Consider the following 23,374-nt stretch of genomic DNA (forward strand, 5'->3'; position numbering starts at 1 on the left):
AATAATCATAATATAAAAAATCACCAGTCTTATGTATTCATGGTATTTTGTCATGTCTGTTGAGAATGTAGAAGGTGCAAAACATAGAAAGAAGGCTGCATTTTATTGAATCCTTTGTAATGTAGCAGCATCAAAAATGCCCATAGAATCGAATCAGAAAGCTCTGGCAGCCTCAAAATAAATATAATTTTATAGGCATCAGTATTTATGATGTATTATCTGTTGAGTTTCAGTAAATTGTACCCATGCACATGATAATGGTTCCACCTGCTGCACACACACAGAGCACAGTATCAGTGATTACTATAAATAAGCCATTGTTAAAAAGATAGAACTTGAAATTGTTCTTGAGAAAAACAATTTGCTCTCTGTTTATATGATTAAATTGGTGCATGATTAATGTTTTGCTCTAATGTATTCATAAACATCTTCCCAGTATGCAGTTTTGTCTGCTCACAGTCTGCAGAACTTTTTCCACTTAGATAAATCATTGTTGTGTCATACACTTTTGTTTGAGAAATACATTCTCCATGAGGCCATGTTCAGGTTGTGAAGGGGATTTAGAGGAGATAAAGAAATAACAATCACTTTTAGACATCGCGTAATATTGATTTATGGCTGCTGTTATATGCTCCTTTACCTGCTCCATGCGTACATGTATGTGACACGCAGGGTGTCATTACAGAGTATGAATATAGCCAACTTGGGTGAGATGAATCAATAGTCTCTTCAGAGAAACATTTTTCTCTTGTCCTCATAATATATTGATTTGGGCACCACATAGTGTTCCACCGTGTGTCTTTAATTCATCTAAAAAAATCTTGAATACTCTTTTTGAGCCAAGCATGATTTCCTTTTACGAGATCCAGTTCTAGGAACAAAAACACAGTGTCTTTGAAAAGCACTGTTTCTCAGAGATGTTTACTCGTCTGCATGATCCTAGTGATGACACAGGGAGAGAAATGGAAGACACTTTTAATGTAAGTGTCCACCAGCGCGGGGATGTTTGGGTAATGGCGGTTTCCGTGGCGACAAAGCGAACAGCAAATACGCTAAGAGAGAGAGAGACATTTTGTGCTTCGGTGGCACAACTTGGGAGTCTGTTTTTACAAATACCTCCTTGAGTGCTTTATTGAGATGCATTCACTGTGTTTTGTTCACAGTCTGTTAGCATGTTTGTGTGGGTTTTTATCCATCAGGATTCTACATTCACACCCTCACAGGGAGATATAAATAGGCATGGCAGAATACAGGGGAAACTGAATAATAATTTGTTTCACTGGCAGCAATTCAAATGCTCAGTCTGTCACACTAGAGTTATGTGAAACAAGCAGAACGCAGAGTTTGATAGCAAATATTTGGTGTGCACAGCAATAAATTCAATCTGCAACTTATTACTCGTGAGATTTATTGTAGAGTATATTTGAGATCATTGTACAAATTGAATCAATTCATCATCTCTGCCTCTTTTTTGCTCTCTGGCTCTTCTGATTTGTACTGCAAATGAGAAATAAAATGTGTGTGTGTAGAAGTTGTGTCTTTTCAATTAGCTATGTCTTATGGCACCTACAGTATATGTGTGTGTATGTGTGTCAGCGTTATCTCTTCCTCATTCAAGTCATGTCACAGGCCAGACACCATTGTCAGGAGAGGCTTTCATCCGCTGACTTCAGATGTGCCTGTCATCCAGTCCAATTATACAGAGAGAAATAGGTATTGTTACACTCCGGGGATTGATTCAAGACAAAATAGAAAAGTGAAGAAAAGACTACACAGTCATCTATGGCCATGTGCCACCTGCTTGGAGTCACACATACACACTGCTGCTTGCACACAGATGTGAAATCACATGGACGAGCAACTTCAATATCTCTGTGATAACAAATCCTTACAATGTAACACGGCCCTGCTAAAGTGTGTGGCAGGTAGGTTGCAGTAATTTGAAATGGTGAGAGATGGAGTGCTGCACCTCCGCCTCAAGCTGACTGTCAGGCTGATAGACCGGCTTTTTATGGAGATAACTCCAGGCTGATAGAGCAGCTGAGCAACACTGAGCTTAAGATGACTTCAACCTGCTGCCGAGTGAAGTCCAGAGCCACTCGAGCATCATACAGCACCGCTGACACACACAGTCGAGTTTCACCACTTTCAGAATTTACTTACTGCTCTTTGGGCTGTTCTCTTTCTCTCACAAAAAAAAGGTCAAGAACCACCACTTACCTTCAACCACTCATGGGGAAAAGCTCCAATTTATTTAATACCAGCCTGCCAGCGCACTCAGATCATGTTTTGCTGCCATGTGATTCATTCAAAACCCTGCACTTCTGTTAACATACACGTTTTCAGGCCCTTTTTCCTTTTTTGCTGCATTATTGGCTTGGAGTTTAACAAGGGAAACATTTCAGCCTTTCTTAGAGGCTCCATTTAGCTCATCCGTCATTTCATTAAGTTTGTCAGTTGCATCCTTGTATATAAACAAGAGTTGTGACACCTCAAGATGGCAGACGTCTCAGTTTAGACAATCCCCTTATGTGTAGTCGACCCTGCGTCTCAGCCGAGCCTCCAGTGTCCTTGCTCCTGATACTGATTCACTGATGTGGAACGCTGTTGTCTGAGATGCTGGAGGGCATGGGGAGAAGGGATTTGCTCCTCGACTAAGTATTTGCTCTGTGTCGATTCCTACTTTGCCAGAGGAGGAGATTTAAACTCTTATACACTGTATATACACCCTCATATGAGCACACACACATTACACACACCTGTTTTCCTGCCATCAATCTCCTAAATCCACCCAGGTTGTTGTGAAAGTGATAAATTCAGCAATTTAATATCCATAATTAATAATTCATTACACACAGCGCGCTACAGATTTAGATTAGGTAGTATTTTATCTAGGTAATAGTCATACCCCTGAAGGTCATTCTGAATGTTTTTCATTATTGCTTCCTGAGTTAATGCTTTATACAGCTGTGAAACAACTTAGAGTTAAAGTGAGTAAATTACATTATTTGATAGAACTTAAGGGTAAAATTAGAATATTTTACGGACATTGTTTTCTTTCCACAATTGATTTTAAAATCCGTATCTAATTGGCATAAGTCTTTTTAAAGGTGTTAAATTCTGTGAAAAGGTAACCTTACACTATATTACGATGCTGGGCTATTTTCATCAGGTGGATAAGCAAGAAAAGTTTTTAATGAAATAATTATGTATTAAGTACTGTTAGTTTTTCAACAGAATTTTCTCAGTTCTCAAATTGTGTGAAGTATATTTTCAGATACTCTGGCAGCCCCCAAATCTGCATTCATCCCAGTGTTTACTCCAATTAAAAACTCTCACAAACTGAGGAAAGAACCCTGTGACAAAAGTTACTACGCTCTATTGTTGGAATCACAGTTTAAGCAACAACAGTTTCATTTTTGGTGAGCTGCTGCAGAGCAATTAGTCAAAGAGTCTACAGCTTACTGCTGACAGCCAATGAAAAGTGAACAGAGGAGGCTTTCCCTGATGCAGGAAACTGGCTGTGTGGATTTATTTTTTCCTTTTCTCTCTCTTTTTATAGTGAATAAATGTAAGTGAACCAAGTTATCTCGCTGGCATCCCCCTCCTCTCTCCCTCCCTATGCCTGTCTTCTTCTCTCTGTGTGTCTCTGAAATACACACATACGCTCTTGCACAGAGGAGGGAAAGTGTCACTATGGAAACAAGGAGGCAAGATTCTAAAAGCTACCTCTTGAGACGAGAGTTAAGACAACAAAAAGGAGTCCACAGTGTGAGTGGCAGAAAAGCAGCAATATACATGGCATATATTCTTCTTGTCCCTGTTCTGCCATGTGAATGTCTTTAGCAAACCTCAGTGTTGGCCCTTTACATCAATATTTAGTTTCTTTATCTGGCTGTGTTCATCTGTGTATGTGGCAGACATGCATGTGCTCTTAATATAAGCTGCTGTGTTTGTGTTAAAGGACGGAAGCTATTGTGGTGTGTCTACTTATAAATGCATGAGGCTTGTGTGTGTGTGTGGGTCTGGGTGTAATATGCACCACACATTTCTTTAATAGGGCTAATCCATTTTAATCCCACCTGCCACTGTTACCTTACAATGATGAATGTAAGCCTAAATGAGTTGAGACGCAGAGAAATGCCCGCGAGACACAGAGGAGGAGGCTCGGAGGGAGATGTAAGTCTCTATATGTGTGTGTGTGTGTTTGGGTGTGTAAACGAGTGTGTGTGGAAGCTTGTGCATGTGCATTTATTAAGGTTTTCTGCAGCTGGTGAAACAGGTTTTCCCCGCTGCTCTGTCCAAGGCTTTTTTATATGGGTCTGCAGGGTCACTGCTGTCTTAGTAATGTCTCCTTCAGCTATAATCAGCACCATGGACAGCAACAACGATCTCCACCACCGCAGGCACCACAGCAGGCATCCATCTCAATAGACTCAAAGAGGCTTCCTCTGCCTAGCACCTTACACTTTTTTCATTCCTGCAGATCTAAGAGAATTGGATAGGTGAAAGCAGGCTGCCCATTAGGCTTCAGTCATGATATACTCCTCCAATCCTTGATCTTTAACGGGGATGGAGAGGAAATGCAGGCAGAAAAAGGAAGAGGGCGAGGTAATTGTGAAAGACCTGCAGGCAACACATCTATTAATAACACCTCTAATGGAGAACTCCTCGTGGATAAGTTTCCTGTGACAGATTCACATGCTTTATTAAAACACAGTACAAGTCCAGGTATTGGTGACCAGTAAAGTCTTATTAAGCACTTGTTACTGTTTATAACAAAGCCACAGTTTTAGTGCCAATGGCTCTCACGTGTATTGGATTTGAAAAATAGTAGCAATATATGGAAGCAAATGAAAGAGAGAATAAACGAGACAGAAAAAAAGAGCAGGGGAGGGAAAGATAGGAGGAGTACTACTGTACAGAGTGAGTGAGTGAGTGAGTGGCTAAGTTAGGGTGAGAGAGAGAGAGAGGGAGAGAAAGGGAGAGCGAGAAACAGAGAGAGAGGGTGCAGATAGCGGGAGGGGAAAACCTCCTCTCTGAAAGGGATGATGTCAGTCTCTGCAGCTGAGCCCCGGTCCACGACTCGATAGGGTAAAGACTCTGTCCTCTGGAAACAGGCTGGCAGGCACAGCCACATCCACAAAGAGGGCGATTCAGAGGTGAGAGACAAACAGAGGGGAGAAGCAGGGAGAGTCTGCTGAATGAAATCCTGCAGGTACGTATGCCACGTTACCATCCATCTATGACTTCATTCATTCATTAGTGCCTTTTGTCGCGTGCTGCCTGCCATTAAGCTTGAAATTGCTGCCAGCATCTTGTTTGTGTAAAGTATTATTTCTTTAAACGTGTCCCAGCAAACCTTGGGAGTTTATGTGTGTGTGTGTGTGTGTGTGTGTGTGTGTGTGTGTGTGTGTGTGTGTGTGTGTGTGTGTGTGTGTTGAGTGCACAATTTATCCATGCCTGTCTGTGTAAATTTGTGTGGGTGTGTATATTTTAGCGGGGGTGTGTAAGGAGAGTGTTCACTGTAAATGAGGGAAACACACACACACACACACACACACACACACACACACACACACACACACACACACACACACACACACACACACAAAAAGCAGAAGTGGAAAGTTTTTAATGAAGAGGAAACTGCCGTATCCAGTCCTCTAGGGAGAAAGACAGCTCTAATTATTCAAATCCAAATCAGATTTGGGGTCCCGAGAGCATAGGGCATGACAGAGATTTTGGATTAGAGTATGGGGATTTTGTGTGACGATAACCCATCAACATTTTTTTTTTGGTCTGTGGCGTCATTGTTATAGAGCTTTTCCTCTGTCTGCATAAGTTAAGCAATGCCTTCTGGGATACTAGTGGTCAGACAGGTGACATAGCTGTGGTGAGTCATCCTCTAACATCTGTACCTGCCACCTCTGTCTCACACTTTAGATGGCAGGTTTTTAAGCATGGCGATTTATGTCCACATAAGTTTCGCAAGTCTATAAGATATGTTCTGTTAGAGAAGTCAAATTGATTTTCTATTGCGCTGATTAATTTTAATTGTCCCAGGGGATCAGACAAAAAGCACATGCAGGGTCACATTCAATAGGCAACAACAAGAGATGACATTGACAAAGGATAAAATGTGTCTTTGTATTGGAGAATCCTACATAGCCAAGACTGTGTGTGTGTGTGTGTGTGCGTGTGTGTGTGTGTGTGTGTGTGTGTGTGTGTGTGTGTGTGTGTGTGTGTGTGTGTGTGCGTGCGTGCGTGCGTGCGTGTGTGTGTGTGTGTGTGTATGTGTGTGTGTGTGTGTGTGTGTGTGTGTGTGTGTGTGTGTGTGTGTGTGTGTCCTTTTGCTCCTCTGTGTAATGAACTTGCAGGCCATCAGACAAATAAGAGGAGCAGGTCACAGACACATTTCAGCAGCCGCCATCCATTTACACACTCTGGCTGTTGGCATGCCACTCAATTAGTCACAGTGTGGATTAGACTCCACGAGGGGCTTGGGGAGAGAATCACACTGGAAATCCAATTTTGTGCCACATCAAATGTCAGGGTAGATCCCTCACATTCTCTGTGATAACCACAGAGACAGCGGGAGGGGAAGCTGAGGGAACGCACGGTGGAGGTGGAGGAGGGGAGAGGATGAAGGTTGGTGGAGTAAGAGTAAGAAAAGGGCGGTGGGGGGACAGAGAGAGTCTCAGTGCTATGAGGAGCATCCCTACTGGCCAGCAGCTCCTGCTTTGTTTACAAAGGGTCATTTGGTTGGTCTATGAAATTCTCATATGCATGATTGCATTTTGGGCAAATATAAAATGTCATGCCAGGAACAGCAATTTAAGATAAAACTTTCTACCTGCTGATTTTCTATGTAGTCTGTAATTGAAAGAAAGGACTCCCTTCCAAATGCGCAGAGAAAGGAAACAGATCCATATGAAAGGTATAGATAGAATTTATTTAGGCTAACTCATGCATAATTAGAAAATTAAACTTGCCAGCTGAACTGAGTATGTGTAAGAAACTTTAAAGCAGCTGTGAGTCATGTTTAAGGCCGGCCGCTCTGAAGACACCTGCTGTCGGGTGCGGTGTTCCAGCCACTGCAGACACTCACCGGCAGCCTTTAATGTGTTTGCATAGCCCCTGCAGAGCAACCCCATTTATTCCTGTAAACCTGGAACATCAAACAGGTACTTTTAGCCATTGTGTACAGCCTGTTCCCTCTCTGGTGCCGACTGGATGACAAATGGTTGAGCAGATAAAGGCTCTGTTGGAAGCAAGGGATGGCAACTTCCTGCTGAGAGGCCATTAATTAGGAAATCCAAAGGGGGCATGACTTTAATTTAATGATTTGTCTTCCATATTATCACCTCCTCACTGTGACTTATTTGTATCTGCTCATTAACTTAGTAGTTCATTTTGATGTTACTAGTGCCCCAGTTCTTTTGACTCCTATTTGATTTGCCAGTCTTGGGGGAATGAGGTTTACCTGTGTAGTTTTCTCCCTGCAAGCGCGCTGCCATTAAAGTAAAGAATGCGGTAGGCAGTGTTTTGATGGTTTACAGGAAAAATTGGTTTGGTGTCATGATTTCATAAGATTTCTTTGCCCTCTTTGTTCACACCAGGGGAACGTGCTTATATTGAATTATTCATACACATTCTCACTGTCGAACACAAATGATTTCAGATATCATCCCAGTGGAAATTTATCACGATCTCCCCCCTGTGTGTGCAGAGGGGGATGCTCAGTCATTCTTTCCCTTCATGCGACAAATCCCTCCCCATCCATCTGTCTATTTATCTCCCCCTGTGAAGGCTGAAGCCTCACATTCCCCAAAGAGGTGACCTCAGTGGCCCCTCAGCCTGTGTGTCATTAACGCTGACCAGTAGCCCATCTCTATCTGTCCATGATCTCCTGACCTGCTTGAAAGCAGCAAACAGCACGCTCCATAGCGAGCAGGGAGGGAGCAGAGGGTGAGGGAAGAGAAGAGATAGGAAGGAAGGAAAAACAAGGGAGGAGGGTGGGTGGGAAGGTGCGAGGGCCACAGGGAGGGACGGAAGAAGATAAATGAAAGGTGGAGATACGTGGTGATGTGGAAGAGAAGGAGGAGGAATAGGCAGGTGAATAACTGGGATAAAAGGTGAGAGAGTAAAATGGGCAGAGGCAAAAAAGGGAAAGTTACTGAGTAGGAAATTGATGTAGAAGAAAGGAGGAGAGAAGAAAAAATAGACGAAAGGGAAGAAAGTAAAAGATCAGATGAGACTCGAGTGAGAGGAGATGCTATTTCAAGACCATACTTACTGATAATGTCCCTCTACTTCAAAGTGCAAAGTGTTCCTGTCATGCTCCTGTATGGCTGTGCCTCTGGAGAATTTCCTCATAGATCAGATGATAAAAGGATGCATGACAAGGGGGTGCGGGGAGCTCCTACTCACACGGTATGACACATTCTGGGTTAAATTGTGACAAAACATAAACACATATGACAATTCTGCTTTAATTTTTTTAATCAATATACAGATGCTGACTGGAGGACCTGGAAAAGTTTTAAGGTGAAGCGAGACCACGCACCCCAAGAGGATCAGGTAAAAATGCAAGGAAAAATGATCAGCCGTCTTTTTTGCAATAAATGACCAGTGCAGGATTACACAAAGGAAATAATTAACGGGCAAAATGTAAAATATATAACAAGTATGTGTCATTAATACTACACTTCTGTTATGACTGTTCTATTTCACATGTTAATCACAGGCATTTCATTTACATTTCAAACGTCCCTGAAGTGATCAATCATTCAGCTCTCAGGCATCACACTCATCAATAAATCGCTGACCGGGCCAGATTCCTGCAGTGTTACTAATTTAATCTCGGCTAGACGAATAGACCATGCACCCTCCGTCTAACTGAATATTTAATAAGACTTCATTGTGTAATATTCATACAGAAACTCTGATTACAGTTTAGCTTTTTGGATATCGTTAGACTCTAACTACATATTCTACTAAGATCATTTTTTTCTTCTGTTTTTTTGTGTGTAAACTAAAGCACATTGTAATTCTCAGTAAGTGTTATTTTAATGTTGATGCAACTGCCATTGGATCCAACAACAACAGATGGTCCTCCATCCTCCCACTCTGACTCTTTATTTGGTTTATGGAGTGTGAATCTACAAATGAGGAGATTCTGTTCATTCATTGCTTTGAAATCCAAAACTTTTTTTTATCATTTTGTGACCCACTTTGATATTTCGCTGTTGAATCTCAACAATAAAGAAGTAGGTATTCACAGTAGCAGCATGTTCTGGCAGGTATCAGTGAGGTATTTTAAAGCGTTTTACTTATATTCAGCAAATTATATGCGATCTTCACACTGCCAATCAAAGTTGACAGCACCTTATTTGGCACATCTAGCAGACAAATGGTCACAATTGATGCAACGTGAATACTGAATACAATATATGCAAAAGGAAAAAGCTGTGAATTCTGCATATATTATCAGGAAATCTAAATATTCTTGTATTCAATATAATGTGTATGCTCCACATACAATTCATATGTAACAAAAAGGCTAGACCTATCAATACCATGACTATTTTGTACATTTCTAATTGTTTTAATTGTACTTATATTGTATACTGTAGGTAATATATGGGCATGGAAAGGATTTTTAAATTAAGAATATAGTAAAGTAAATGTAAAAAAAAATATTTACAATGTTTTATAAAATAAAAAAGATTCTATCAAGGCTGATTTCTCTAAAATATAATAGTTATAGAGTTATTAGCTGGCCAAAATAGCTTCATGACAGCTCCTTGTCTGCCTCTCTATAACTGAGAGTGAATTTACATCTTAAACATGCTGATCATGGTTTTTTAAAGTACAGTTACAAAGGTCAAGATGTAACACATCCACTAGTATACCTTCATGAATTTGAATTTTATCCTTCTGAAGAAACATTGATTCACTGAGTGGAATAGAGAAGCAGACTCTAGTATTCGCTGGCCGTACAGCTATTTTCAGTTGTCATCAATAAATCCAAAAATATGGTCTCTGCAGCTGCTGCCAAACCAGTATTCCCACTTAATTAATTAGAGAAGTTATTTCAACACTGTGGTTCTGTTTTCTCCACACTTCCTCTGCCATCATCTCTAAAGATGGTGTCAGAAACAACAAATGTCTTTTTTTACAGCAAACACCAATATGTTCATAACAGTTTATAAACCTTCATGCAATATGGGTGGAACCATTCTTACCTACCAATTATGGAAATACTATAAGTCGATTAAAAACATTATAGCAAGTTAAGATTAATTTTGAGTGTTGTCATGTTTATTTAATAATATGTAAGACTTTTCAGATTAATATTTCATATCAAACATTTATATGTAAGAGTGTTTATATTCATTACAGACTGATCAATTTAAGCCTGTTGGTTATTCTGCTGGTGATGGTGTCACTTTTCTTTTAGTGCTCAATTTGAATTTCAAAATGAATCTCAGTTTCACTAAGTCCATTGTTTACCAAGATAAACTGTTTACAATAGTTGGGTATTAAAAGCTGTTTGATTAAGCTTTTAGTGGACAGTTAAAATAACCCTTTTTTCTTTTACTCCCTCCCCAATCTGTCATCCTTCCTCTTTTCTCAGGTTTCATCGTCATTCAGTGGCTGGTGTAAGAACATTGATCTTCGCAGTGTTTTACTACGTGTATGCCAATGTGTACTATGGCTTTTTATTCCTATGTGATGATGAAAAATGTTCGTGTAGGGATAGAAGCCATTTTACACGAGGTGAGAGAGCACCATGACAGAAGCGAGAGCCGCCTACCGTCTGCTCGATGGTGCTCATGAAGACTAGCATACGGCTGGATGAATGTGACTGTCTTCTGTAGAATGTTTCCCTGTAGTAAATATACATTTATGCTCCTCTTTCAGATGATGAGTGAGCTCATTAAAGTGCTGATCTGAAGACAAAAAATGAAGTCAGACTTTGTTGTGTGTGCACCTGTTTTTGCCTCCAGGCACAAGCTTCCACTGCTTGCAGTGTTTGATGCATGTGGTGACAGCTGCAGTCCGCAGGGATGGAAATTGGAACATTTGCAAAACAAGTCATGAACAAAAGAAGAAAAGAGCAAGTAGAGACAAATACAGATCTTTAATAACCAACTATAAAAGAGGCACTTAGCGAACCACTTTACATCTTGCAGAGGCCCTGCACTTCCCTTTCATCTCTCACTGATTCTTTTGCACATTATTAAAATAAAACTTTGACATGAAGCATTACACCAAAAACAACAATCTACCTACAATATTATACAATATAAGATACATACAGTATAAACAAGATAAAGCACCTTTGTTGTAGTAGTAAATACTATTCATAATTAAACAGTTGGAGTTACAGACACGATGATTGAGTTTGTGATTTGTGTGTGATTATCAGTGCATGGGAAGAACTCCGAATACAGGTGTTGGGACTGTAATATCCTTGTATGCACCTGAGATTATACAATGGAAGCTTTCCTAATCTTGTTTTCTTAGCCTACATATGAAATATTTGAATGCTGTGCACAGTATCTTTAGAAAACTACAGAGAACCAGTAAAAACAGTCGAATGAATGTAGTTTAACTGCTACAGATCTTATGTTCCCTTGTGAGGACATTTTGCATTCACATTACAATTAAACACCATGTAGCACCATACGGTTTATACAAAAGGCTAATATGATGAATGTCAATGCAGTACAGTAAAGTAAAAAATTTATACAAAATGAATATGTTGGAAGCATGTACAAAAGGTGCACAGACAAAAGTCCAGGAAAGTTATGATGTCATTTGGTCCTTTTTACAGAACGACTTAATCGGATCCAATGCAAAATGAACATGCATTTCTTAGAAGAAAACATTTTACCATATGTTCAAGTAATTGTTCCTGTCCTTTAGGTAAATAAAATATAATATCTAAAATAGATACAAGCCAACAAAGGAAATGCAGTAAAAGAGTTCAATGATTTTCCCAACTAGCATATTCATTTTTGACCCAAAATCCTATCCGCCGTTCGTCCTCACATTTGTGTAACAAAAACACATGTACAAAGAAGACATAAAGTGACTACGTAAGTATTTAAAGATAGCATTTCACAGAAAAAAGCTGTGCAATCTCATTCACCATAATGAATTGTCTTAAACATGTATAACTGTGTCTCTTATTCACAGATCCCTCACACGCCTCTCAGTTAATAGTTTCTGATGTGTCCTTCCTTAAAGGAATCTTAAAGCTAGTGAGTTTTTGGCCAAACAGCTGGCTTAAGAGGTGATTCTGGGACTCTGCTGTCCTGTAGGAATGACTCTCTATTGACCTAACCCCCAACTTTGGCCTGGATTTATTCAAAGAATTGTTCATTGGAACTGAAGACACTTTTGAAATAGGGAGATGCAAAGGCCGCCCTAGAGATCCCTTTTTGGCTTTGTAATCTCCGTTAAGAGGAGACGTTATCTCAGCTTTCTTCTGTGTACAGCCGTCAAGCAAGTTTCTTTTTGACTGCAACTGCAAGGTTGAAGTCTTGCACTTGGAAACAATTTTATTGCTAACAACATCGTCCCGCACTGAGGACAGCACAGGGTAGTCGTTGGGTCCATCTGCCTTCCTTTGCAGAGACTGATTTGCACACTTGCTGGGGCGAAATTTCTTCTTGGCCCGAGAGTCGACCCCAAAGTTCTCCTGTGTGGCTGGAGAGGAAACCCTTTGCAGGCTGTGGGGGGATTTCATGTCTTTTGTCTTCTTCTGTGGTCTCAACAGTTCTTTGTCCTCAACTTTGGAGTTGAGGATGGGTGTTCTGTCTGTAGCCTTCATGCTGCCAGTTCTGTTTTTAGTGTTGTCCGTTGTTTTGGCAGGCAAAACTTTGTCTTTCATGGGACTGCTACTTTCCGGCTCAGCACCTTGAGATAATGTTGGCTGCTTGCTGTCATTATTTGAAGCCTTCTGAGTGGGATGCCAGTGCTCATCATCACTCTGTTGATCCATCACAACAGCAGCAGATTCACGCTTAGCCTCAAGTGTCTTTGGAATAATTTGATTTTCTTTTAAGCTGACAAAACAGTCTTTGCTTAGTGAAAGTGAATCTGTTTCCTTTTCAGTCTCAGTTGTGTCACCTTCAGCAGAGCTATCCTCAGTTTTAACAGTGTCCTCCCCCGCACTACTATTCTCTTTAGACCCTGACCATGAGGTTGTTTCTGCTCTAATACAGACTGACTCATTCTCTTCTTTCACGTCACATGGATCACTAATTGATTTCCCATTAGCCTCTTTATCAAGAAGAGGTGAGGTGGCTGGGTCAAGTTCCTCTTTCTTCGTTGCATCAGACTCAGATGAGCCCATATGAATACATTTCTCCAGCTCTACAAGTAGCTCAGAGTAGTCCTCAGCAACGTCCTCAGTCTTTACATTTGTATTGTTTGTGTCACTGTGGTATTCATTTGCGATTGTCTGTGTGGAGTCTTCTGCTGTTGGCACGGAGGGTTTTGAAGGCTCTGAGTTTTGATTTAAGTGCAGTGAGCTTACACTGGCGATGCCGCTGTCTGAGCTATTTTCCTGCAGGCTGTCAGAGAGAATTCTCCTCTTTTTACTTGCAGGCGAATCACATTCATCTTCTTTGGACGCAGAGGCCTTGACAGGTCTGAGAACACCTCGGAATTTGAAGATTTTGTTTCCTCCTGACAGGTGCTTTTCCATGTGACGATCAAACTGCTCCTTCTTTGAAAAGGTGTAGTTGCAGGTGCTGCAGATGAAAGATTTTTTAATCACATGCATGACATCCGCGCAGAGCTCACAGGTGTAGAGGGTGGTGTGTTTGGAATCCAGCTCATCCACCTCCTCATGTGCTCTCTTCAGGTGACCTTTAAGCTCCTGGGCCTCCTGATAAGAGACGGGGCATTTGTGACACAGGAAGATCTTCTCCAGATTGTGAACCACTAAATGTCTCTGCAGTTTGAATGGCTTAGGGAATTGTTTTCCGCAGTGATGGCAGTCTCTTGAGGGGTCTTTGCAGTTTGGATGCATCTCCACACTTTTAGGTGTCTCTGTTTTGTGGAGGACCTCGAGCGGGGTTAATGTGCTCTGCTTCCCGCCTGCTCCACTGCTACTTTTAGTTTTGTGAACTTTTGGCTCAGCCCCCTCAGAGCTTTTCCCCTCTCCCACAGCGCTGTCTGCAGTGAAAGCTTTTTCCTGTTCTTTAGTGGCTTTGCTGGATTCTCTGCTGGCTTTGCTGGGGCGGTGCTGCATGATGGAGGTGATAAAGTTCTTCACAGCTGTCTCCTGCATGAAGCAGCCTGGAATACCTAACATGGAGCCTTGAGTCTGACCCCTCCGGGCGAACTGAGTGGCATGCTCTCGTAAATGTTCATTGTACATCCACACGTCCGAAATCTCCTTCAAGCACATTCCACAGGTCCAGATACCTGTCTTGTTTTTGGCATGTTTCTCCCTCAGATGGTCCCTCAGCTGCTCCCTGGAGCTGAACTTACGCTGGACACACATGTAGCAGGTTGGTGGGGGGGAGGGGTTGTGGGAGAGTTTATGAAAGTTCAGCTCTCCCAGGGTGAGGAACCAGGTGAAGCACACTTTGCACTTGTACTGCTTATCTTTGACCTTTATTCCCCCGTCTTTCCGTTTCCTGCCTCGCCTCTCCATCACTTTCTTGGACTTTTCATCATCTTTGTTTTCCACATCAACAGTTGCAATTGGAGGAGCCACTGAGATATCTTTTTTTGAATCAAAGAACTTAATCTCAGGAAGTTGAAAAGTGGTGTTGATGTTTTGAATGTCAATGCTTTGGAAGGCTTGGATACTCTTTGTGACGCATGGGTCTACAGTGTGGGGGGCCGAGGGCAGGGGCGAAGGGCTGGGTGCAATTGGCTCTTCTGCTTTACAGCTGCTGGGGTCAGAGGTCACCGTTGAGCCTGCGTCCAAGCCACTGGAGCCACTCCATTCAATTGAAGATTTATCAACAGTGCTCTCAAGTGGATTCAAAGAGCTGTTGCCAACATCTTTAACATTTTGAAGAACATCCTGCTGATCACTTTGCTTAGCATCTGACAACTCCTTGACATCAGTCTTTAATGTGCTTTTGTGGCACATATTCAACATGATGGCATCATCAATAGATATTGTCTCATATTCACAGCCGTTAGTTTGATTCTCAGTGAACATCTGCTCTGCTTTGTTTTCCGTAAACTGATCTTTACTTTGCATGACAGTTTCTAAAGGAGGAGATTCCTGAGTAACATTTGTATCGGGCGATAGCTTTTGTCTTTTGTTTCTTTTGCTGTACACCCTCGGGCACTTTTTCCTTTTTGCCTCGTCATCTCTGGGGAACAGCTGTGAAAATGTGGTGTCGTCGTCAAGTAGTGCCTTCAGATCAGGGCTGATGCCGGGAGGACTGACAGGGGAACAATTCAAACAGGAGAGAGGATGTGCTTCGTCTGATGCCACCACTTTTCTGAGAATCTCTTGGGCAAGGCTGTCTTCTGATGCTTCCTGTTCACACACCTCTTCCACAGCACAGCACCTAGTATTCCTTGGCTCATTGTCTATAGATATAGCACTTTCCACATTATTACCTGTATACATTTCACCATTAGCCATCTCTGGCATGCTTGTACTTTTAATTTCTTCCAAATTAGTGATTTCCTTTTGCTCCACAGTATCATTTTGTACATTTGGTTCTTTTGTTAGAGATTGGGGTGTGTTGTTAAAGCCAGAGTGTGTAGTAACAGCATGAGGAAATGTTTCTGTTCCAGTGACTGTTTTTTCATTGATTTTCATATGCTCTGCTGGAGATTTGCGCATCTCTTGTAATCCACTGCTTTTGAATTCAGGGGATATAGCTTGAAGTATGTCTGTTTTTAATATATTCAAAAGCTCATCAGAGAAAGGGTCTGTCTTGATGTTTACATCACTGATTTTGTTCTTTCTAGCTTTGTTGTTCTTTGCTTTTGATGGTAGCACAGGGTTTTGATGGCCTACTTCACCCACTGTCACTGCATTTGTCTCTTTCGCCATTTCCACCAGGACTGAATCAGTCTCTGCTGCTTTAGACACGAGAGTGCTACTTGTGTCAGGCAGCCCATCTATTTTTGTTGGGTAACAGGTCTGTGAATCATCTTTATGTTCTTTCTCTGTGGTTTGTGATGCTTCACAAATAAGCATAGTCCCCTGATGGCTTGATGTTGTGCTCTGGAGGCCAATGTGTTTTTCACTTCTGACCAAATGTTTCATTGCTTTATGTCTCTTTAACCCAGGCACAGTCCTGAAACACATTAGACAGATTTCACAGAGCTCTTTCCCCTGCTGAGCACTGTTCTGTGTCTTTTTTGGTGTTGTTTCTTTGTGTGCTTTTGAATACTGGCCAGTCTGTATTGTTAGTGGCTTTTCTGATGGGTCTGGTGGAGGGGGCATTTGTTCATTTTCACAGATAATGAGTGGCTTAGAAGTGGGCAGACCCTCTGAAATGTTGTTTATGACAATTGAACTATCTTCAGTAGAAGCCTGCTGAGAGCCAAACATCTCTGGTTCATCCTTTCCCAGCAGGTTAATATGCAAAGGCTCAACAGATCCAACTATTTCATGGTGCACCTGCAAATCTGTCTTTAAATTAACAGTTGAGGAATCACTCAATAGAAAACCTGAGGAATCCATACTTTGCTGGAGGACCAGTGATTCATCTGATAAAATGAGTTTAGCTGCAGGGTCTGAGTTAAGTGATACCACCGTCTCTACTTCAGTTTTGTTGAAAATCAGTGCAGGGTTTACGCTCAGGGCACATGCTCCACAGTCATCTCTTTGACTCTGCTTGATTCCTAGATTCTCACTGTGTTCACTGGCAGGTGAAAGGTAGTCATATTGATTCAGTTGCGGAGGTTCATCTGAGATGCTGTTGTAGTTGAGAGGGCTGAGCTTGAAATCGCACATTGAATCATTCTTTTCTAGGCATTCTGACACTTCTGCTGGTTCTTCTGAGCTGGTGACTGGAAGTGGAGAAGGAATGGTAATTTCAGAGGTGGGAAGTTTACACTTAATTATCCCCAAATCCAGAGTATGTGGGCTTGTCAAGGAATACTCCATCTCGGGTGTTGGGTGCAGTTCTCTGTCACTGCTTAAAGACTCTGTCACATCGCAGTTTTCTTCTTTATTCATGGGGGATGGCATATTTTGAATTGAGCCTTGATTATCTGATATATCACTGGATTTGCTGTGTGACTGACATGACTCCTCTTCAGTGTTCCATTTTTTAAAGGTTGTTTGATCAGAGGCTGAAGTAAGAGGACTAGTTGGTGGGGCAGCGTGAGGAAAAATACTTTCATCATCTTCTTCTCTGCATGGTGAGTTTTGGTGACTTGCCAGGAAATCAATAGGAAGGTGTTCTTTGATGTCCTGAACATTTAAAATATCATCTTGTTTCTGAAAGCCAAGACCTGTTTCAGGTTTTAATGAATCATCGAATGGAGAAACATTGCAGGAAGCCCTCTCAATAAGGGAATCGGACTGTGAAATAATCAAGAGATGACTTTGTCCCTTCATGGACGCTGTGTCTCTAAAGGGTGAGCAATGACTGGTGCTCTTCGTATTGGTTTCCACAAGTATTGGACTACAGGGCACGTCTGTGGAAACGATCTCCATCGACAGAGCAGTTGTTGGACTTGCACTGTAAGTCTTAGCAGGGCTGCGGTTCTCACTTGGAGATAGTCCAATCAAAGGATCCTGTTCGGCTGTTATTTCCTCGTTTACACTGTCTGAGCAGTCAACTCTTGAAATTACATATGAATTTATGTCTTCAGTGTTACCATGGTTATCGGTGGAATGTTCTTTGTCTGCTGTTTTAATTTGCTCACCAATGTCTAGACCAATGTCAGGTAGAGCAGGTGATGAGGGATGGCCAAATGAGTGATCAATGATCCCCTTCACTGCCTCTGCTTCCTCATATCCGTTTGTGTTCAAATGGTCTGGACTCTTACCACTGTTTTTAAATAACTGATTCACATCGTCAGCTGCATTACTGTTTCTGTCAGACTCAACCACATGTGGGTCATGTGTCACCACACTTGAGCAGGGAGTGGACTCAATCAAATTGCTATTCTCAGTGATATCCTCCTCTGATGTGACTTTAGTCCTAGCCTTGCTCTCATTGTTTTCTGTGGGCTTACTTGGCTGTGATGAAATTGGCTGTTTTCCATCGACTGTGGGGTCAATGCTGTTTGAGAGAGATGACTGTGACTCATTCAGAATGAATTCAATATCGTCCTTCCGCTCATTGATATTTGGAGGTGATAATATATTCTCCTTCCTGGTAATTGCTTCTGTTTCGCTGTGATCTTCTCTCTCAACTGCATGAGTTGCTTGACATTCAATTTCTTGACGTTGTTGACTGGTGAGAGAGGTGACATTCTGCTCCTTGTGTTCTGATATAATGGGTTCTTTTTTGAATATAGAGTCAGAAATCACCTCCAGGCTTTTCATGAGGTTTTCTGTATACCTCTTCTGTTCTAAAATCTCTTCCTTTGTTTCAGCAGGAAACTCTTTTTCAGCATTTCGCTTTACTGACTCCTGGTCATGGTGGAGCATTTCAATATGGGAGGCTGTGGTGATAAAACTATCATCCTCTTTTTCAGTGAAATGCTCAAGGGCCCCTGGTTCATTGTGAATTGGAGTGTGGGGACTGTGGTGCCCACCCATTAGGTCAAACTGGAATGGACTGGACCATGGTTCAGTGAAAGGCTCAGAGGGCAAACTGCTCACTGGTACATTCATTGTTTGCACAGAGCACTTTATATCCAGACCTCCAATCTCTGATTCATCACCGAGACGTAAAGGTGAAAACTTGCTCATTTTCAGCTGTTTTTGGACATCCTGAGCTAGTAGGGTTGGGCTTTCCAACTTAGTTGTCTGCAGCTGGTTTTCAAGCTCATTCACTATTCTTTTTATCTCTAACTCATCCTCTGATGCACACCTGTGGAGACTTGCACTGTAGTCGATTATTTTATCTGGCAGAGACAAAGAAACATGATTGTAATCTGCTTTCTTTTCGTTTGGTTTCCCAGAGCTGCCCTTGTACTGAGATATCTCATCTGGCAGTACAGGGCTAACTATAAGGTTCCAGTCTCTCTGTTCCAGAAAGGGAGAGAAGGATGACACAAACTCTTCCTTTTTATCAGATGTGTTCTCCATTGAATGGAAACCGTCTTTCTGAATCGGCATATCTGAGTAGAGGCCACTGTCAAATCCTGTAAGATCCCCAAACATTGATGAGGTGTCAAATGAAAGTGGGGATTTCAGGAGCCCCTGTTCCTGATCCAGCGGATAGGGCATGAGATGGAGCGTATCTTTCTGTATCAAGGGGCCTTGGCGCTTAGTTGGAGACAGGCACACCTCATCCATCAAAGAGGTGCATAGGGTTGCAGGCTTGTGTGCGTCTAGGTCATTGACTAAATGAATAGCCTCTTTCACCATGCAGACACCGTCACTCTGTTTTTCAAATGTGTTACTGTCTGATAACTCTGACTGTGTACCCTTTTCGTCTATTTCAATATTGAAATCAGGTTCTTTGTTGATAGGGGTAGAGTGTGAATCAAACTGTAGTGGTGTGCTATCTGTACTACTACAATGTAAAGATAGCATGTGTGTTGGTTCTTCTTTGGTGCACAGATTGTCTTCTCTCTGCTGGGTGTTTTTGTCTGGATTGAGTGTTTTGCCAGTTTCTTTTCTAGGCAACATTAACTTCTCTCTCTTCATATGAGAGCTTCTGCTTTTTGCAACGTTTTTGATTGTCTCTTTTTGTGAGGATGACACTTGTTCAGCAACTTCTGTATTGGACTGATTCTTTGGATGTTCTGTGCTGTCTTTGTAATTAGACAGAATGGCTTTGTCGGTATTGTACTTCTTGACAGATTTAGTGAATGTCAGTGCTAGTATGCTGGAATCTTTACATATCTTCTGCGGGGAAGACCTTTCAGAGGTTTTCTGCTCTGGGAACTCTTTCTTTTTTATGTCTGTCTTTTTCTCACAGTCGGAGTCAGTGCGGTCAATGCTTTTGGGGCTGCTGATACTATCGCTTGAAACACTCACAGATGTGCTTACTTCACTGCTTGTGGATGACCTGCTACCCCTCCTCCTGAGTCTCTGGTGAGAGGCGTGTTTCTCAGGCGAGACAGAAACCTCCTCGCTTTTTTTAACCTCAAAACACTCCTTTGACTCATGTCGCCACGCAGCCTGGTCCCTCTCACTTCTTGCTCGCCACTTACACTCTTTTGTGTATGTGTATTTACACCGACTGCTTTGATTCAGCCGGCCCTGGCTTGCTATCTTAACAGGCTCACATTCATCGTCTGAGTCCGAGACGTAGTCGTATTCTCCAAAAGCAGGGTTCTGCACAGTGGGAGTGAGTCTCTCCATCACTAGGGAAAACTGGAGGTTTTTAGTTCCTTTAACATGAAGCTTATGAAGCTTATTTTTCTGTTGAACTATTTTGTGAATAAGTTCTTTGCTCCAGGTGCCCCCTCCAGAGCTTTTCCTCTTGCTCTCTTTGACTGCAGTTCTTGAGGTTGGGGATGTGGAGGCCTGTGAGGGTGTTGACCCTCGAAGTGCAGAGCTGTCCTGAAAGCTTTTAACGCCACAACGCTCAGAAAACTTGCTGGATAAGAGAAACCTTTGTCTACCTGTGTTTTCATCCTCACTCTTGCACAGCTTTCTCATCTCTTTCACTGTGTTGTCTTGTTCCCTCATCTTCTCCCTTGAGGCAATTTTTGAATTCTTATGAGAGACTTCCTTTTTCACGTTAATTGTCTCATCTTGTTCCAAATTTAGAGATATTTTCTCAAGTTTGCTTTCTGTGTACTGTTTATCAGGCTCAGGATTCTCAACATCAGAGTCATAAAATGATTTTCCCTGGGAGGCAGACATGTCATCCTCTGCTGCCTGTTTATTTTTGCTCTCAAAGACCAGGGATTCTTTGGTTTTCAGGCATAGTTTATTTGATGTTGCTTTGACAGTGGTGAGGTCATCATCAACAAATGCATCAATGAAACTGCTGTCTATCTCTGCATTGTCTGATTGATATCCGAGTCCATTCAAAGCTTCTGTAATAAGGCTGTCTAATTTAGCATCCATTTCCAGCTCAGGTAGAGTGACAGGGAGTTGACCAGGTCCAGAGAACAGATTGAGTTTCATTGGATCATCTTTGCTGTCTCCTTTTGTTTCACTGTCAGATATTAGTTCCCCATTTTTATTGAGTCCCAACAGAGATAGGTGAAGGTCAGATGGGCACCTCGACATCAAAGCATTTGCCACAGAAGACACTGCTTTTGCGGGTTCTGCGTGAAACTTTCTGCTGTCTTCCATCTTTGATATGTCTTTCAGTTCATTTTGTGCAAACGTATGTTGAGCACAATATTGCTTATGGCCCAGAAAGGAAGCCAGGTTGTTGAAATTCTGATCACACTGCTTGCATGTCAGAAGCACATCCAACTGGTCAAGATTTGCTGCTGCTAATGAGGTCGCTAACAGCTGATGTGCAGAGTATGGAGGCGGTGGCTGGTGATGCTCCACCCCAAAACTGTCCATGTAACCTTTGTTTCCATCCATATTAGCCTTCGGATGTGTGCTGTTTTGCAGGAAGCTCATCATGTCGTCTTTGGCTCTGTCTGGCACGTAAGGATGGTTTCGTGGAGCGTCAGAATGAAACTGATGAGGGTTAGAGTTCAGGTGATCTGTGGGTAACTGTGTTTTGGGTTGGTGCTGGTGATAATAAGGATGAGGGGGGGCTGACTTTGACATTTGACTGTCCTCTGAACTGATGTTTACAGGACTGGTGGATGCTGGGGAGAGGGAGGAGCAGGTACTACTCGATGCAGCATTGTGAACTGGTGAGGGCAAAGGAGATTCATAAGGTGACACCATCATTAGTCCCATAGGTGGGACCTGTAGTGGAGGATAGCTGTAGTTTCTTGATGCCCCTGCTGGAAGGGACTGGTTAAGTCCAAAGTATACCCCCTTATTTTTGGATTCACATACTTGTGCGTGACTCATCTCAACTTTAAAAGTAGAAACTGTATTACTGCTATGTTTTACGGTCTCCTGTCTTTGGTTTAAAAACCCATCACTGGTTCTGCTGTTCTGAAAAGAGGCTGGGTTTTTCAGCGAGCTATGTTTATGTGATTTACTTTCTTCCTGCCAGTCAGAAGGGGAAACAATGTAAGCCATTTTCTGGTTGCTTATTTGTCTAGATAACTCAATTCCATTTTGGTTGGGCATGGCAGGGGTTGGCCGTATCTGCTGCCAGGGCATTCTGCTATTTTTAGATGAATTTTGCCTTTGGTCTGGTGCTGGCTGGTTCTGAAACGGAAACTTGTCATTCATTTCAGTATACTGAATTGTGTTTTGTTCAGCTGGTGAATATGTCTTATTAGGCCCCTCCCATGAGTGTGGTAACCTATTTATAACCTTATTATTGATGTTTTTATCAAAAGGCATGGAGCCTGTGTGAATGTTACTGACTGGAAGGTTGTTAAATGTTTTGCTGGGAAAGTGCATTTGGGAGCCTGGACCTGAAATATTTCTTGCATGGTGCACACTTCCTTGAATGTGTGTTCTTTGGTTGGCAGCTGTGTCTGTAGGATGACAGTTCCTCTTACTCCCCGAGGTGATTGCTGCATCCCGATTGTCTGCCAGTGCAATAGTGTCTGTGCTCTCGGGCAGGGCAGTCTTCCCCTGCTCTGACTGCTGTGAGCTGGACCCAGAGCTGTCACTGCTGGCTGAGTCCTCACTCAGATTCCTAGGACACTGGATAGAGGAAGTTACCCCCTGAATAAACTGAGACTGCGGGGGTAGAGGATAAGAATTTCTATCCTCGGACAGTTGTTCATTACTAAACGGAGTGCTATTCTGAGCAATGTTTTGCCCTTCTCCAGGCGTAAAGGAAAAAGAGTTGTGGATCACATGAACAGAACCTAGCGAGGAGTCTGTAAAGTCTTGGGTTTGGGGGTTCTGTTCACAGGGGAAAGAGTCAGAGGTCGACTCTTCCATAAAATTATATCCATACTGAAACTGCCCAGGCAAAAAGGCACTTGCCTTATTAGCTTCTGTCAGGGAAGTGGATTTTTGTGATGACACTCCATAGTTAGCACCGTTAAAAGTCCTTTCAGGAGACTGCCATACATTAGAGCCACTCAGCTGGAAGTCAGCAAGGATCAGCTGGCTGCCAGGCTGTGTGCTGTTGTTCTCCATTGAGGAAGTCTGCTGCTGCTGCTGCGACAGAGGTTGATGTGGGTGGGATGAAACTCCACTTGAGGAACCCAGTGCCTGTGAGGTATAGCTTGGGGAGGTAAGGTT

The 23,374-nt window shown here is 42.2% G+C and overlaps 1 protein-coding gene across 1 annotated transcript; it reads right to left on the reverse strand.

The window, feature by feature from the left end:
* Positions 1-11,130: 11,130 nt before the first annotated feature.
* LOC134873802 (microtubule-associated protein futsch) lies at positions 11,131-18,835 on the reverse strand. The gene has a single exon (XM_063897671.1). It carries the CDS (start codon positions 18,797-18,799, stop codon positions 12,227-12,229), a length of 6,573 nt encoding a protein of 2,190 aa, XP_063753741.1. The 5' UTR covers positions 18,800-18,835; the 3' UTR covers positions 11,131-12,226.
* Positions 18,836-23,374: the final 4,539 nt, after the last annotated feature.

The sequence above is a fragment of the Eleginops maclovinus genome, chromosome 2 (genome assembly GCF_036324505.1).
Source record: "Eleginops maclovinus isolate JMC-PN-2008 ecotype Puerto Natales chromosome 2, JC_Emac_rtc_rv5, whole genome shotgun sequence".
NCBI lineage: Eukaryota > Metazoa > Chordata > Actinopteri > Perciformes > Eleginopidae > Eleginops > Eleginops maclovinus.

Bases quoted from the DNA above. Each gene is read 5' to 3' on its own strand.
- LOC134873802 (XM_063897671.1), bottom strand. From the start codon at position 18,799: ATGAATGTACCAGTGAGCAGTTTGCCCTCTGAGCCTTTCACTGAACCA.